At 34.6% G+C, this 17,541-nt stretch overlaps 1 protein-coding gene across 1 annotated transcript in view; it reads right to left on the reverse strand.

The window, feature by feature from the left end:
• Positions 1-4,860: 4,860 nt before the first annotated feature.
• The window catches only part of SPATA4 (spermatogenesis associated 4), a 35,582-nt gene continuing 22,901 nt past the window's right edge, over positions 4,861-17,541 (reverse strand). Inside the window, exons 5-6 of the mRNA XM_051965248.1 lie at positions 10,894-11,004; positions 4,861-5,079 (exon numbers count right to left, since the gene is read on the reverse strand). Of these exons, the coding sequence (XP_051821208.1) occupies positions 4,973-5,079; positions 10,894-11,004 (218 nt within the window). The 3' untranslated portion in view covers positions 4,861-4,972. The remainder of the gene's footprint in view (positions 5,080-10,893; positions 11,005-17,541) is intronic.

Raw genomic sequence — 17,541 nt, forward strand, 5'->3', positions numbered from 1 at the left:
AATTTTAAGGCTTATTTAAAGATACTCTTTATCACTACTATTATTCAATATTGTACTAAAAATGCTAGCTATAGTAATAAAAGAAATAGAAAGAATCAGGATAGGCAGTGAAGAAACTAAACTATTACTCTTTGAAAATGAATTAAAGGCAGCAAAGTTGCAGGATGGCAATAAACCCACATAAATCATCAGCATTTCTATATACTACTATATATATATATATATATATACTATATACTACTATATATATATATATACACTAAAATTCATCAAGAAGAGAGAGAACAACAAATTCCATTTAAAATAATTGTGGATGATATAAAATACTTGGGAGTCTACCTGCCAAGACAAACCCAGGAATTATATAAATACATTTACAAAACACTTCACACAAATAAAATTTTCATCCAAACAATTTGAGAAATACTAATCCTTTTCAAGTAGGCTGAGGCAATATAATAAAATGACAATTCCACCTAAATTAATTTGTGTTTTAGTGCTGTACCAAACTACTAAAAATTATAAAGTTAACAAAAATAACAAAAAAAATTAAAATAACAAAAATAATAAAAATAAATAAAATTCACATGGAATAACAAAATGTCAATAATGTCAAGAGAATCAGTTTTTAAAATGGGAAGGAAGGTAGCCTATCAGTACCAATTTTCAAACTGTATTAGAAAGTGACAACCAATAAAACAATCTCATACTGGCTGAAAAATAGAGTGGTGGATGAGTGGATTAGATTAGGCATATAATACACAATAGTAAATGACCTTCATAATCTAGTGTTTGATAAAACTAAGATCCAAGATTTTGGGATAAGAACTTACTATTTGTTGGAAAAATTAGAACATAGTTTGGCATGCATAGACTAATTTCTTACAACATTTACCAAGATAAGGTCACCTTTTAGACTTAAAAGATCATATGTAAGCAAATTAGGGGAGCACAGAATATTTTACTTGTCAGCTCTATGAATAAGGGAAAAATTTAGGACAAACAGAAGATTGAGGGCATTATGGGAGATAAAATGGATAATTTTGATTAAATTTTAAAAGATTTTATATAAATAAACTCAATACAGCCAAGATTAGAAGGAAATCAGAAAACTGGTTGGGAGGGAGGAGAAATATACAGTAAGTTTCTCTGATAAAAAGTCTCATTTCCCAAATATGTAAGAAACTGAGCCTAATTTAACTTAATTTAATTCTGTTTATAAAACATGAGTTATTCCCCAATTGATAAATAGTCAATAATATGTAAACCAGTTTAACAAGGAAAATAAAAGCTGTGGAGTCATATGAAAAAATGAACTAAATTATCATTGATTAGGGAAAAACAATATAAAACAACTCTGAGATACTCATACCTTACAGATTAGCTAATATGACAGAAAAGAAAACTGACAAATGCTGGCAGGGATGTGGAAAAATTGGGATAGTAACCACTGTTAGTGAAATTGTGAACTGATCCAATCATTCTGGAGAACAGTTTGGAATTATACCCAATGAAATTATGCGCACCCTTTGACCCAATTAAGACCACTACTAGGTCTATATCCTAAAGAAATTTTGTAAAAAGGAAAAAGACCTATGTGTTCAAAAATATTTATACTTCACTTTGTGGTAGCAAAAAATTGAAATTGAGGAAATATACATTAATTGGGGAATGGCTAAACAAGTTGTAATGGAATACTAATGTTCTTTAAGAAATGATGAATAGCAGTTCTTAAGAAAAATCTAAAAAGACTTATATAAACTGATGCAAAGAGAAGTGAGCAGAACCAGAAGAAAGGTGTATATAATAGCAGTAATCCTGTATGATGATCAACTTTGACTCGCAGGGGTCCTCAAACTACGGCCAGGGGGCCAGATGCGGCAGCTAAGGACGATTATCCCCCTCACCCAGGTCTATGAAGTTTCTTTATTCAAAGGCCCATCATACAAAAGTTTTTGTTTTTACTATAGTCTGGCCCTCCAACAGTCTGAGGGACCGTGAACTGGCCCCCTATTTTAAAAGTTTAAGGACCCCTGAATTTCTAACCTATTCCTATGATCAAAGACAATTTTGAAAGGATGCTAATGAAAAATATATATCTCCAGGGAAAAAAACTGATGAAATCTGAATGCAGACTGAAGGATAATTTTTTTTCTTTTTTTTTTTGGGGGGGGGGCAGGGGAGTGAGAGAATTTGATCTATTTTCTTTTGCAACATGGATAATATTGAAATGTTTTGCATGTCTGCACATATATTGTTCATTTCAATTGTTCAATTCAATTGTTTGCCTTCAGGATGATTTCAGAATTTCAGATTACATGAACTGATACTAAGTGAAGTGAGTAGAGCCAACAGAACATTGTACACAGCAACAAAATTATGGGATGATCAATTCTGATGGATGTGGCTCTTTTCAACAGTGAGGTGATTCAGACCAATTCCAATAGAAAGTACCATCTGCACCAAAAGACAAGGGTGGGGACTGAATGTGGATCAAAACATAGTATTTTTCTCCTTTTTTGTTATTTGCTTGCTTTTTGTTTTCTTTCTCAATTTTTTTCCTTTTTAATCTGATTTTTCTTGCACATCAGGATAAATATGGAATTATGTATAGAATTACACATGTTTAACATATATTGAATTACTTGCTGTTTGTGGGAGGGAGTGGAGGGAGGAAGAAAAGTTTTAAATAAAGGTTTTGCAAGGGTGAATGTTGAAAACTATCTTTGCATATATTTTGAAAATAAAAAGCTATTTTAAAAAACTTGTTTGTTTTCTCAGGGAGGAGTTAGGAGGAGGAGGGAAGGAGAGTATTTGGAACTCAACATTTTAAAAAAATTAATGTTAAAATTTGTTTAAATGTAATTGGGAAAAAATAAAATGTTTTTTAAAGAAAGAAAATTTTTCCAGGCCTCAACAGGATCATGAAAGAATTTTCATGTAGGACAGTTACTTACTCATCTGAAGGTAAAGGGGTGAATATCAGTTGACCTCAGAAACTGAATCCCTTAGATAGAACTACATATGGTCTGAAAAGCTTTGTAGGGACTGGAATTCTTTTTAAGAAAAGCAATTTTCTTTGTCTTTTCTTTCTTGCTTTTGGATTGGGGGAAGACATTATAAACATCTAGATAGGTAGTTGCTAAGTACTAAGTAAGCAATAATCTCTTAAACTTTGAATTTTGGAGTACTATCAGATTTTCACTCCTAAAGATGGAATTATAAAAAAAAAATTCACCATTGAGTAGAGAAAGAGATCAAAGGGAAAAAGACTTATGTGTACAAAAATATAGTAGCTTTTGTTGTGATAGCAAAAAACTGGAAATTGAGGGGATGCTTATCATTGAGGAATGGCTGAATAAGTTGTTGAATATGATTGTGAGTATTATGCAGTATGAATATAAGTATTACTGCAGTATAAGAGATGATGAGGGAGACAATTTCACAAAAACATATCAAGACTTATGAATTGATACAAAATAAAGTGAGAACTGTAAGGTCACTGTACATAGTAACAGAAATGTAATGATGATCAACTGTGAAAGACTTGACTATTCTGATAATAAAAAATGATCAAAGGATTTATGATGAAAAAAATGCTATCCAATTTTGGAGTGAGAAATGAGAAACTCAATGTAAATTGAAGTATATATTTTTGTTGCTTTTAAAAATACAGTGAATATGGAAATATGTTTTGCACTATTTCCTTCTCAGTGGATGTGGAAAGATCTGGAAGGAAGAGAGAGAATTTGGAACTCAAAATTTAAAAAAGGAAAGATTGCTTAAAATAAATGAATTAAAAATAAAATAAAAATATAACATTAAAAAATTTTAATAGTATTGTTTTGCAAATACATATAAAGATAGTTTTTAACATTCATTTTTGTAAAACTTTGTGTTGCAAAATTTTCTCCCTAGCCTTCCTCCTCCCTGAGATAGTAAGCAATCTGATATATAGGTTAAGTATGTGTGCAATTCTTTTAAATATATTTCCATATTTGTCATGTTGTGCAAGAAAAATCAGATCAAAAGGGGAAAAAAAACCAAGAAAAAAAAAAAAACCAAGCAAATAAACAAGAACAACAACAAAAAGGTGAAAACATTATGCTTCAATCCACAATCAGTCTCCATAGTTCTCTCTCTAGATGCAGATGGCATTCACTTCACTTAGCATACAGAACAATAATATTCTATTACATTCATATACCATAATTTATTCAACCATGGGCATCCATTCACTTTCTAGTTATTTGCTACCACAAAAAAGAGCTGCTACAAACATTTTTATACATGTAGGTCTTTTCCCCTTTTTTATGATATCTTTGGGATATAGATCACTGTAGTAGCACTGCTGAATCAAAGGGTATGCACAGATTTATAGCCCTTTGGGCATAGTTCCAAATTGCTCTCCAGAATGGTTGGATCATTTCATAACTCTACCAACAATACATTAATGTTCTGGTTTTTCCTTTCATTTTAGCCAATCTGAGAGGTATGAGGTGGTACCTTAGAGCTGTCTTAATTTGCATTGCTCTAAATCTATTGATTAGAGAAATCTAATCCTAACACTTTGACTAACTGAAGTTCAGAAGAATAAATTGTCCTGTGAGGCAGTAAATTTCAAATCAATGGATAATCAATTGTAGGCAATACTATAGAAAGGATTCCTAATTCAGGGGGGCCCAGATGGTTCCTGAGGTACTTCTACGTAGACTCTAGAATTCTAATAACAACAATAATGTGACTATGTTTCACTCTCAATTATTCATGATAATGGAGGATAGGGATGGGAATAGGGGGACTCAAATACCCAGCTAATTTAAATAACTTTCATTTTTAGTAAAATAAAGAAGAAATATGTTCTTTAACCTGCAAACACCATTTATTTTGCACATTGCTTCAACATATCTGTCTGGTCCATCAGGTTCTCTTTGATGTGGTATCAATTTTTCCAAACCTGACAAATTCTAATTCAAGGTCTCTTTTCCAGATTTTTGATATGTTCAACACCGATTCCAAATGCCTCTTTATCTGCTTGTTTCACATGAACTTCTCTAACCTGGGTTTCAATGTCACTCTCTGGGAAATTTAAAAAACAAAACAACAAAAACCAAAAGTCAAATAACTGCCACAAATCTTTATTAATAATGTCTAAATATAAAAGAATCATTTACTTTTTTATTGTATTTCAAGACTTCCAAAGTGATTACCTCACAATATTCCTATGGGATTAGGTAGCATATTATCATCCCCATTTCATTTGAAGAAAGGCTCAGAATATTGATATAACTTTGGCCATAATCTTAAAGCCAGTAAATGCTAGAGTCAGGATTCCCCAGATCTCCTGAGAGCAAGTGCAGTTTTTTTTTTCTTTTATACCAAAACAAATTACAGATTTTATTTGTCAAAACATTTTACAACTATCCACCTTTGATGAATTATATGCATATAAATATTGTTAGAGGAAAAAAATAAAAGTTTTGGGTATAAAAATGAAGACCTCATAGAGTCACAAGCAGTATTTTCATCATTTCTATCAATCAAAGTCCAGAGATTCAGGAGAGAGAAGTAGAATTTTTTGTAAATAATTGGTTTTAAAAAGTGTCTGTTGAAGTGGTGCTGGGAAGCTGGAGCAATGAGCTATCTAGAAAATGTATCAGACTAAATCCTGGGGGGAGGGGGAGGCGGGGCGGAAAGTTCCCAGTCAATCTTTTGTTCAGTCCAGCTCAACATAGGGAGTCGGAAGGTCTGGGGCACTGGGGACATGCTGTGTAAGTGGAAGAGCGGCACCCAAGAAGTGGCTGGCATCGGGGCAAGAGGAGGTACTAGCCCCATCCCAATATTCAGGGCACTTCAATAGGGACAGGCATATCCCTGGCAGCTTTGACATCCACTGTCAGTGCCAAGCTGCATATCCCAGGAGTGAGTGTACAATAGGGGCATTCCCAAGGAGGGAAGTCCTGAGAGTGTACTGAGAAAGTGGGAAGTTCAGCAGCCAGCAGCCAGCCACAGCAGCAGAGGTGTGGCTTAAATCTCATGGTCTCACTTTCAACATCTAGCTCAATGTGCAGGATAAGCAGGGCAAGAATCCCAAACCAAAAAGGAGCTTGTAGTTTTGCTTCTCTGAGCCAATAGAGCTCTCTTTCTAGCTGGCTAAAAAGGGTGGGCTCCAGCAGCATTCTAGTCTTCCTCAAACCACAATTCAGGTGAGAAACTGACAAAATTCAGACCAGGGTAGACAGTAATCAAATTCTGTTCTGAATCAATGACTACATTGAAGGCTTATAGGTCCCCAGCCTGTTCCCGATATCTTGAAATAATACATTGAAGGCTTATAGGTCCCCAGCCTGTTCCCGATATCTTGAAATAATACAGTACTCAAGAAAGCATCAAAAGATCTTTCTTCCTGATGTACTCCAGGACCCAGACCTAATATCAGATTTGTAGTCAAGAAGCAAGTTGAAAGAATGGGCAAACATACAAAGAAAAAACCCCACTATAATGAAATACTAATGTATCAGGGATGCTCAAAACACAAACATAGAGAATGAGTACAAAATATCTACAAGCATTGTCTCAGAGAAAAACAGAACTTGGGTTCAAACTCAAATTAAAATTTGTAGGAAAGATGAGGTAAGAATTTTGTGGGCTTATTTTAAATGTTATAAAAATTTTTTAATGGAATGAAAATGTTTGAGGGGAAAAAAAGAAATGAGAGCTATGAAAGAAAGAAGTACAAAACATTGCCCAAGAAACTCTCTGCAAATTCAAAAGATTCCATAAAGCCAATGACTCTGTGAGATAATAGAAATATTAAAACAAAGCCAAAAGACTAAAAGAAAATAAAAGAAAAAGTGAAGTACATCAATAGCAAAATCAACTAACTTGGAAAATAGACTAAGAAGAAAAAATTTAAGAATCACTGGACTATTACAAAAAAACCCTAGACATTAAGAGCAGGTAGATGGCACAGTGGTAGAATGATTAGGCCGAGAGTAAGGAAGAGCTGAATTCAAATCCAATCTAAGTAGCTTACTAGACGTTGTGACCCTGGGTAAATCACTGCATCTTATCTCCATTTCCTCATCAGCAAAGTGAACTGGAGAAGAAAATGGCAAGCCACTTCATTGTCTTTACTAAAAAATCTGACTTGATTGAAATGAATGATTGATGACAACAATGAGAACACGTTCAAGAAATCTTAAAATTGCCTACATCTCAGAACTAGAGAGCAAATTACAAATAGAAAGAATTCACTGGTTATTTTCTAAGTGGTCACCTTCTAAATTGTTCCCCATCAATCCACTGATTGTTCCCAAAATGAAAATTCCTAGGAACATCATAACCAAATTTCAGAGCTTTTAGGTTAAAGAAAAAGAAAAAATGATCTGGTCTCAGACACTTAACACTTCCTAGCTATGTGACCCTGGGCAAGCCACTTAACCCCAATTGCCTCAGCAGAAAGAAAGAAAGAGAGAAGGAGAGAGGCACAGAGAGAGAGACAGAGAGAGAGAGAAAGAGAGAGAGAAAGAGAGAAAGAAAGAAAGAAAGAAAGAAAGAAAGAAAGAAAGAAAGAAAGAAAGAAAGAAAGAAAGAAAGAAAGAAAGAAAGAAAGAAAGAAGGAAGGAAGGAAGGAAGGAAGGAAGGAAGGAAGGAAGGAAGGAAGGAAGGAAGGAAGGAAGGAAGGAAGGAAGGAAGGAAGGAAGGAAGGAAGGAAGGAAAGAAGGAAAGAAGGAAGGAAGGAAGAGGAAGGGAAGGAAGGAAGGGAAGGGAAGGGAAGGAAGGAAGGGAAGGGAAGGGAAGGAAGAGAAAGAAGGAAGGGAAAGGAAGGGAAGGGAAGGAAAGGGAAGGGAAGGAAGGAAAAAATGACAAGCAGACAGAATTCAAATACCAAAGGAACCACCACAATCAAGGTCATATATGTAGCCATCCCCAATAGAAGAGGAAAATCTAGAATATTGGAAAATTGGTGGAATTTCTCCATGAAGAATATGGATATGGGATGGCAAGAATAATTATTCTAGTAAAACAGTATAATTCTATAGGGTAAAAATGGACCTGCTGTCTGCTTCCTGAGAGAAGTGATGGACTCAAAGCACAGATTGAAGCTACCTGGATAATGCCAAGGATATTCCTCAGTGTTTTGTGTTTAAATTTCTGTTGTTTAATATTGAAATCTATAACTTGAATAAAGACTGTGATTTATCAGAGTTGTAAATGATATAAAGCTTGAAGGGTAGCTAACACAACAAACAACAGAAGGCAGAATGTCAGAAAATATTATGTTGCGCTTAAAATGTACTGAATCAAATAAGATGATATTTAATGGGGTTAAATGTAAAGTCTTACACAGAGGTTCAAAAAAATCAACTTCACAGGGGTCAGAGGGTAAATACATTGCTACTGAAAAAGTTCTGAAGCTTTTAATATGCTACAAGCTCCATATGAATCAACAGTTTGATATGGCAATCAAAAAATAGTCTTAGATGCACTAATAGAGGCTTAGTTATCTATGAATATAAAAAAAAGTCTCATTGTGCTCTGCCTTGTTCAGTCACATATGGAGTACTGTACTTGATTTTGAGAATGCCTCATTTTAAGAAGGATGTTTATAACCTGGGTGGTAAAGAGAGGAGAACAACAAGGAAGATGGAGGACCATTTCATGCCATCTGAGGATGTATTGAAGGAAGTGGAAATACATGGAAGAGTGATGAGGCTTAGTTTTGAAGGACAGAAATATAAACAGTAAGTTGAGGTTGAAAAGAGACAAACTTAACCTTGGTTGTAAAGAAAAACAATTCTTAACAATTGGAGAAATCTAGAAATGAAAAGTACTGTCTTGAGAAAGTAGGTTCTTTCTCATTGAATATCATCAAAGACAGACTGGCTGAGTTATATGATAGAGGAGATTTTTTTTCAAATGTGCATTAATCTGTATACTTATGTCTCTTCTATCTCTTAGACACTGGGATTCTAAGTGTATAAGTTAATTATGTTAGTTGATCACAGCCTGGCCAAAATCCTGTTCATATGTTAAATTTTAAGAGCAAAAAAACTGGCTGTTACTCACCTGTTAAATCTTAAACCATATCTAAAAATTAGTAATCTTCTATTTTGATGTACCTGCTTGATATTTTAAAAAGGCTTGGCTATTTTGGGGTACTTCTCCAAAAAGCAAGGGGTGCTACAAATATGTACGTCTTAAAGCTTAGCAAATGTGGGTGGGTTTGGTTTTGGGATCTGTATAACAAGGCTCTATAATGTGCCTGTAGATTCTAAAGATGCTGCTTATAATCTAAAGATAATGATTCAGCTCTATTTTAAAATATGGCAAGTGAGAAATTTGTATTGTCATGCTCTATTGTTTTCCTAGTCTCTCAGAATTAGGCAAACAATCAAAAGCACTTAAGAAAAAAAATAAGATAGGACACAGCTAAAAAAATTGAAAATGAAATCAAAAGTAAAGGTTCTACTTTACAATGTATTCTGGATTCCTTGTTAAATTTGTATAGGTTTATTATCTTAGCTAAAGTGTTGGTAAGCTTATTTTTTTTTATATGTGTCAAGTAGAACTAAAAATATCACAAAAGGCAGAAATTCATGAAACATTATATCAAGGCCCCATTTAAGCTATTACCTTTAAGCTGAAATTAATTATTAAGGAGTACACTCTATTCATTTATCTCAAATAGAAGAAATTAAGTGTTGTCAACCAAATAAAAATGAGATATAAAAACATCTTTGTTGGCCTACAACATGTGTAATGACCTATTTCCATCTTTACCAAAGCCACGCCCCCACATATACACCCCCACTTCCATTTTCACCAGCTTCTTTCAATTAGCTTAAAGAAGATCTCTGAGGGAGGACTGAAAGATAAAAATAATAATATTTCTTCTTTAAACAACTCTTATCTTACCTTTCCACTTCATCCCCACCTAATGCTTACCATATATTCCTAATTATCACTTTGGGCTTTGGGGTAAGAGAAAACTTTAGTTTTCTAAACTAAAGGGGAGAGGAAAATCAAGCAGGTGGTATGGATGATGTACATGGAGAAAGGGGGGTGAGGGTGGGGAAGGAACTGTCCAGAACAATTAAAGAATCAGAAACAAGTAGGATTAAATTGCCTGTTACAAAAAAAGGCTAATACTTCTTACAACCTTTCCCACTACTCCCCTTGAACACCCTACAGATTGTGGCAGTCTGAGTCACTGGTGTCTTCAATATCCTCGGGTCTTATCTCCATTCCTTATTTCAGCACAAATAAGCCACACAGTATCACCAGAGTCTTTTCTCCATCCTTCATTAGGCCACCCCATTTGCTCAGTAGCTCTTGCCCAGGTCACAGGAGCTACCACCAGTGACTTGGAATTTGCCTTCTACTGGAAGATGAGGGAGCTTCCTTGAGACTCAAGAGACTGTGATGAGAAGATCAGGCAAGAAAAGTCAAGTAGTAGTAAGCTAAAGGGACATTTACCTAGGTTAGAAGTATCAAACAGGGTGCCTAAGTGGCATTGCAACCCAAAATGTTTTAATTCAGTCAGAACCAAATTAAAATGCAATTGGGAAATTGTTAACAAAAATAGAATATAGATAATGTTAATGTGATTTTCTAAGTCAATGTGTCCAGAGGGATCCTTATATACCTTCTATTTGATACCATTGATGTAGATCATACTCTCCTATGTGAGGTATTTTATCAGACAACATTGCAATCCTATCTTTTAAATAAATGACAGCTTAGTAACCAAATTGATATACATTTTTGAGGAGAAAAATCTAGACTGTACATTATTATGGTAACATTTTAAAAAAATAAATTGAGTGAACTAAGGAAAAGTAAAATTAAAAGGTGATATTTTATCAGAAAAGTAAAATAAAAGTTTACCTAGTACAGGAACAATTTTTTCCTTTAACAAGGCATTTTTTATGAGATTGCTATCCTTTCCCACATCACCAAGACAAAGTTCTCCCAATGTTGGTTTGACATCATACCATGCTATATAAACGACAAAAAGAGATTTTTAAAGAGTATGTTAAAATAAGCATCTATGACCAATAATAGTTATTTAGATTTATTTTATCTTATCATTACTACCAGACACATAAATATTAGTTAAGAATTTCTACCTACTTCATTCCACCCTCCACCAAATTTCACAGTATTTACCTTTACTAATATGTCTTAAAGAGATTATGTGCATAATTGTGTTAACAATTGAGAAAGCCTAATATTTCCTATAACCCTTATTCTATCATGTAAATGTCATATTAAAACAAGCTACCAAATAAAATGGAAAACAAAATTTATATCTTTCACTACAAATCACATTTAAAACTGTTAAGGATACATTTTCTATATTATTATACATATTATAATATATATTAATATAACATAATAATATTATATATTATATTAATAACAAAAGAGTAGTGGACCAATCAATCAATAAGTATTTGTTAAATACTTATATATCAGTCATCATGCCAGCCTCTGAGGATCCATAAATGAAATTGAAATAAGGACTTCAAGGACCTTGCCTTCTAATGGAGACATTTACATTTCTAATAATTCATAGAAATACAGCCAAAATACTCAAGACAACATAGTGTCCCTATCACTAGTTTCCTTCCATTTCTTGTCTGCCTAAAAAGTCTTCCTTTTCTTCACTCTATTGATTGGGGAAAAAAGAAATGTGGAAGTCTGCCTATAATGATTTTCACTCATGAAATAATTTTTCTAAATGCAGGCCTTCCCAACAAAATCTTTAATTCTCCAAACTATAATTACAGTAATTATTTTGGCTAGTGGCCAAAGATTTTTAGTAGAATACATCTAGGAATAGGAATGTAAGGCAAGAGAACAATCTCTAGCAACAAATTATGGTTTTTAGGTCCTACTTATAGTAATCCTTTTGCTAAAAGGAAGATGAGTATGGGGGGGGAAATAAATAAAGCTAAATGAGTACATGATAGTTTTTTTTTCAGATATTTAAAGGATTTTCATATAGAAGATACAGTAGGCATTCATTTGATCATTCACGTATCCACTCCACAAACTAACCTATATTGTCCAATCTTACCTCACACACTATTACATGCATATGTTTTATATTTCAATCAAACTACACATTATTATTTTTTCTCTCTCCTATTGCCATACCTTTATTCATTTCAACTACTATGGAATGTAATTTCCTCTCCCATTTGTTTATGTTCCTCCCTTTTCCCCCATCAATTCAAGACACTAGTCAATGTACTCCTCCCCCTCTCTTCTTCCACACACATCCTAAAACAAAAACTATTTATCTCCTCATATTTCTTTATAGTTCATTACTTAGGCCTTTCCTTATCATTTCTCTTATTCCTCCCTCATACTTCATAGTAGTTATTTGTATAGCTTTCTTTTTCCCAATAGATTATAAATTTCTCAAGAACAGAGCTATATTGTACAGTTACCTTGTACCTCAAGGGTTAGGGGCATATCACTCCCATGATCTAGAAAACCCATATAAAAATTTTTGGCCCTCCCTTTGTGCCAGCGAAATCTGAACTTTCTCTTTGTGTATGTAGCACTTTATTGTAAAATTTGGGTTGATATTATGCAACACTATACACGTATTTTATAGATTTTTGAATTTCCAAACTTTTCTGTGTTTCTGCTGAACTTCCTGTGTTATATGTAGTTTCTTCAAAACTCCCCCCAAATTCCCTTTTAATTTCTTATGCTAACCTTTGATATACTGAAATCAAGATGGAAAAAGTCACAATGGAGAAAGGATAACTGTAGTTCTCACTTTCAAACACATTATTTTCTACAAATAGGTACTTTAGGTGTTTGTTGAATTGGAAAAAAAAGGTTTCTACTATACATAGGACACTATGATAGGCACTGGAGGAGACATAAAATAAATACAACACATTCCCCTCCCTTATGGAGTTTCTGTTACCTCCCAAATTAAGAACCAGAATTAACTGATGTAATTTCATAGGATCACAGGATTTTAGAACTGGAAAAGATCTTCCATTTTACAGATGACACCGAGACTGCAAGAAAGCTATTTGCCCCAGATCACACTGGTTATTAAGCAAGAAATCTTGGATTCAAACAGATGTCTGCTCAACAAACAAAGATGTTTTTCACAACTAGTTTTTTAACAACATAAAGGAATGCCTACAGAGGGACTATACTTCCTGTCATTGGAGAGCTTTAAGTAGATGATGGGTAGCCACTTGTTAAGAGATTTTGTAGAAAGGTTTATTTCATTAAGGTGCAGTGGATAGCATGAAGCAACTGACTTGCTAAGTATTAGCTTATTTTCAGCTTCATAACACTTGACTTTATTATTACACAATCACTAACTCATTTTGACAGGGTTCTAATATATTAGTTGGATTTGAAAGCAAAGGAAATCATTACATGAATTAATCCACTTAGCAACACTAAGTATATGGAGAGGAATGTAGTGTATGAGATACAAAGAAAATGCTACTTTGGAGTAAATGTTTAATGAGTCTGGTAAAATAGGTTACCCATGTTAGGGGCAATGATATGGATGTTTTGTCAGCAAAATAAACTGAGAAAGAACAGAATTGATTATAATTCATAGATATTGTGCATGTGTGTGTGTGTGTGTGTGTACATACACACACACACACACACACACACACACACACACACACATATATATACACACATACAAAGCATCGTGGAAAGAAAGCTAGCCCCTAAGCCACAAAGACCTGAAGATGAGTCAGGGCACTAATAACTATCTAAGTGACTCTGAGCAAAATCATTCTACCCACCAATCCTCTCACCCATCAATCCTCTAGGCACTTCTCATTTCCTCTTACTTCTGACTCACAGCATTCCTATCTTTTTTCAAGATTCACATCAAATGTCTCTTCCTGTCTCTCTTGCTTTTTCAATTGAAGCTTTCTTCCTCTTGTGTTAGAATCCTAGTGATAACTCAATGGCGATGTTATGGGCCAGAACTTGAAACACGGTACTAAGTGGAATTGACAGAAGCAATGTTGTGTGTTTGTGTTTGTACCTTGAAGAATTCACACATTAGCTCACACATTGGAGTTCACAAGTATGGGAGATTCACAAAGTTAATTTTGTAATTTTGTGAATTCACACCTCCCATAATCCCACTCTCAGAGGAGGAGTCAACTTTTGAGAGAGCATAAAAACAGCTGAGCTCAGTCAGCAGAGTTCAGTTGAAAAGATTCAGAGTGGAGGAGCAGAAGAAGAGTTCAGAAGAAGCCACGAGTCGGAGTTGAGCTAGAAGCAGAAGCTGCTAGAGGCAAAAGATTAGCAACAAGAACTCTCTGAACCAAAGAAAGCTCAAGTGAGTTCAGTTAAGGAGACTGACAAACTAGAGACTGCAGTCGGGCAGAACTGGGGATTCAGGAGAGGCTTCTAAGAAACTACCCAGGTCCAAGGAAAGAGACAAGACTTAGAACGGAAACTAAGGCTGCCTCCAGAAAATCTCCCCAAGAAACCTGCTCACAGAGAACCATCCTATATTATACAAAAGAAGAACACCACACTCTTGAATTTTATTTTTTTTTTTTTAGTATTTGAAGGGCTGCCTGGCAGAATGAGCAGAGAGTTGGCTTCTGAGTTGGGACAACAGGGTCCAAAGTCCATATTTTGGCTCTGTGACCCTGAACAAAATGCCTTCAATCTCTCCACAACCCAAAAGTTTCTCTAAGAATCAAGGCTACTACTGATCTGTACTGGCAAAAGAAGATTTCTTAACAGGAATTTTCTACACAAATGAAATCCATAGGTTGGGATTAAAACAAAACCTTAGTATTTACTTATGTAAATATACACTATATATCCCTAGTGAAAAATAAACCTGCGTGAAGGGACTGGTTTGTTTTTATCATTATATCCTTGGTACTCAGCTCAATGCTTTGAACATGGTTTATTTATTTTTTGGAGGAGGCATTTTCACGGGCACAGGGAAGTCTTTGTTCACATAGTAGGCAGAGATTGCTTAGCAATGATAGGAGATGATGTGAGAGATGTCTAGAAATAGCAATATGGAGCAATGAGTCCACCTTTGCCTGATCCTGTACCAATGTACTATAAGTTTCTTCAATAATATCCTCTCCCCCTAATTTTCAATCTCTTTCTTATTCACTGGCTCCTTCCCTTCCTTTAAAAAAAAAATCTTCAAATCTTCCCAACTTTTAAAACTTACATTTGGATTCCAGGTAAAATGGCTGCTTGAATGGCAGGAAACCTGTTCTGCTGCCACTCTAGCAAAACTCTGAAGTTTGTACTAGACTGAATAATGATGAAGAAACTCCACAAAAATTCATAGTAATGGATTTCCTTAACCCCAAAACTAAACAAGAGGCCAGTCAGAAGCCAAAATACAACAGAAAAGAAGGCTGCCAACAAAGCTAGAAGACTAGGGATACATGTAGCCTGCACTGTGTCCAAGTGGAGGGCTCAGCCAAAAAAGCCCCAGTGAATAGACCCTGAAATTGCTGGCAAGCTTCATTGGGCAGTCTCCAAAAGCAATGTACAACATAATAATTATCAGGTTAGGACATGCCAGACCTCTGGATCCTAAGACCCATCTCATTTTATGGTGAGATGTAAAACAGAACCCCAAATGACAGCACTTTGACCTCTAAAATCCAAGGGAACCAAATCCTGGGAGATAGAGATTAGAAAAGAAACTCAGTGAACCAAAAATAGGATTAAGCAGATGCAAATATACCAACCAAAAGTACAGCAGGAGGCAGAACCCTGCCCTGGCAAAATGACCAAATTCAGATACTTAAGCTGGAAACATGAGTAAATTTTTTTTAGAAAATAACTACTATAAAAAAATTACTGCAAATCTAAAGATTTGCATCTCTCTCCCAAATAGGATAAAGTGATTCCTTAACAGCTACAAGCTATAAACTAAAAGGAAAAACTGAACTTTCAACAAGGAGCAGATGAATACTTACTTAGAAGAAATTAAGAGCTAAAAAATGAAGTAAAAACTTAATTTTTTTTTCTATAAAAGTTTTAATTTTCAAAACACTTGCATAACTCAACATTCACCCATGCAAAATTTTGTATTCCAATTTTTTTTCTCCTTCCCTTAGTAAAAGTTTTTAAAGAAAGAATTGGTTGAAGAATACACAGTTTAGAAAAGAAACTGGTAAACTTTATCCAACTAATGGAGATTCTGAAAGCCAAAAAAAAAACAATCAAAAGACAATGATACCATGAATAAGAGGGAAATGTTAGAATAAAATCAAATGATTATTAAAAAATAAAATGCAAAATACTATAAAAAACAATATCAAAGAGAAATCATTTAAGAATCACTAGACTTTTTAGATATCATGATTTTTAAAAGTCCAGTCTCTATATTTCAAGAAATCATAAACAAAAACTAAGTGGATTTACTGGAATCAAAGAAAAGTGAAGAATTTACCCCCAAAAAAACAAAACAGACTCCTAAAAGGAGCTTCCCTGTTATGGGCCAGAACTCTGTATTTGAAACAAGGATTCTTACAAGATATTAAGTGGAATTTATAAGAGAATGGTTATCTAGTTTAGCATGGTGATTAATAATTCTCTAATTCAGTATATGAACTTAGTACTTAATATAGTTCCACAAGATTGACACTTATTCTACAAGATTCACTCTTATGATGATATAATTAAAATAGAGCATATAAAGTTGGACAAACTCAACCAGAGTCAGACTCAGAGAAGACAAAGGACTAGAGGAGGGAGCTCAAGCTCTAGCAACCAAGGAGATAGATTCATTCCATCTTCAGTCAGGCTCCTGGTAGCTCTTCTGGAGGACAGAGAGGTTTGGAGCCAGAAGACTGGAGGTGGAAGCTCAAGCTCTGGAGCCAAGGATATTCATTTCATCTTCATCAGCCTCATGGTGGCTGGCCTGTCCTCTTGCTCCCCTCACTGAGATCTGAAGGGCTTCAAGAAAGCTAACCCGGCCCTAGGCAAGGAAACAATAAAGAATTTTGATTTTGGAATTTAACACCTGGCTATATGGTGATTACTCTACTGAAAAGAAGACTGCTCCAAGACCTCCAGAAAACCAACAAGAACACTACACCTCCCCCCACCAAAAAAAATCCTCAGAGATGTCTTAAAACAAAATCCAGAGTTAAAAACAACAACAAAAAACCAGAAAGCAGAAGTTCAAAGTACAAGGGATCACAGTCAGGATCAATCAATCAACAAATATTTATTAAGCACCTACTATTTATGAGGCACTGGACTATTTAAAAAGGCAAAAATCAATTCCTGCTCTCAAGAGGTCTAATGGGAGAGATATCTAAATGTGCAAATGAGATACAGATAGGATAAATTGGGAGGTAATTCAGAGAGAAGGCATTAAAATTAGGAAGACTGGGAAAGTCTTATTGTAAGAGGGACTTTAGCTGAGGCTTGAAGATAGTCAGAGAAGGTATGAGGTAGAGATTTGGAAGAAGAATATTTAAGGCAAGAAGCAAAGCCTTGTGATTGGAAATCCATAGCAAAGAC

This window comes from Antechinus flavipes, chromosome 6 (assembly GCF_016432865.1).
Source record: "Antechinus flavipes isolate AdamAnt ecotype Samford, QLD, Australia chromosome 6, AdamAnt_v2, whole genome shotgun sequence".
NCBI classification, from domain to species: Eukaryota; Metazoa; Chordata; class Mammalia; order Dasyuromorphia; family Dasyuridae; genus Antechinus; species Antechinus flavipes.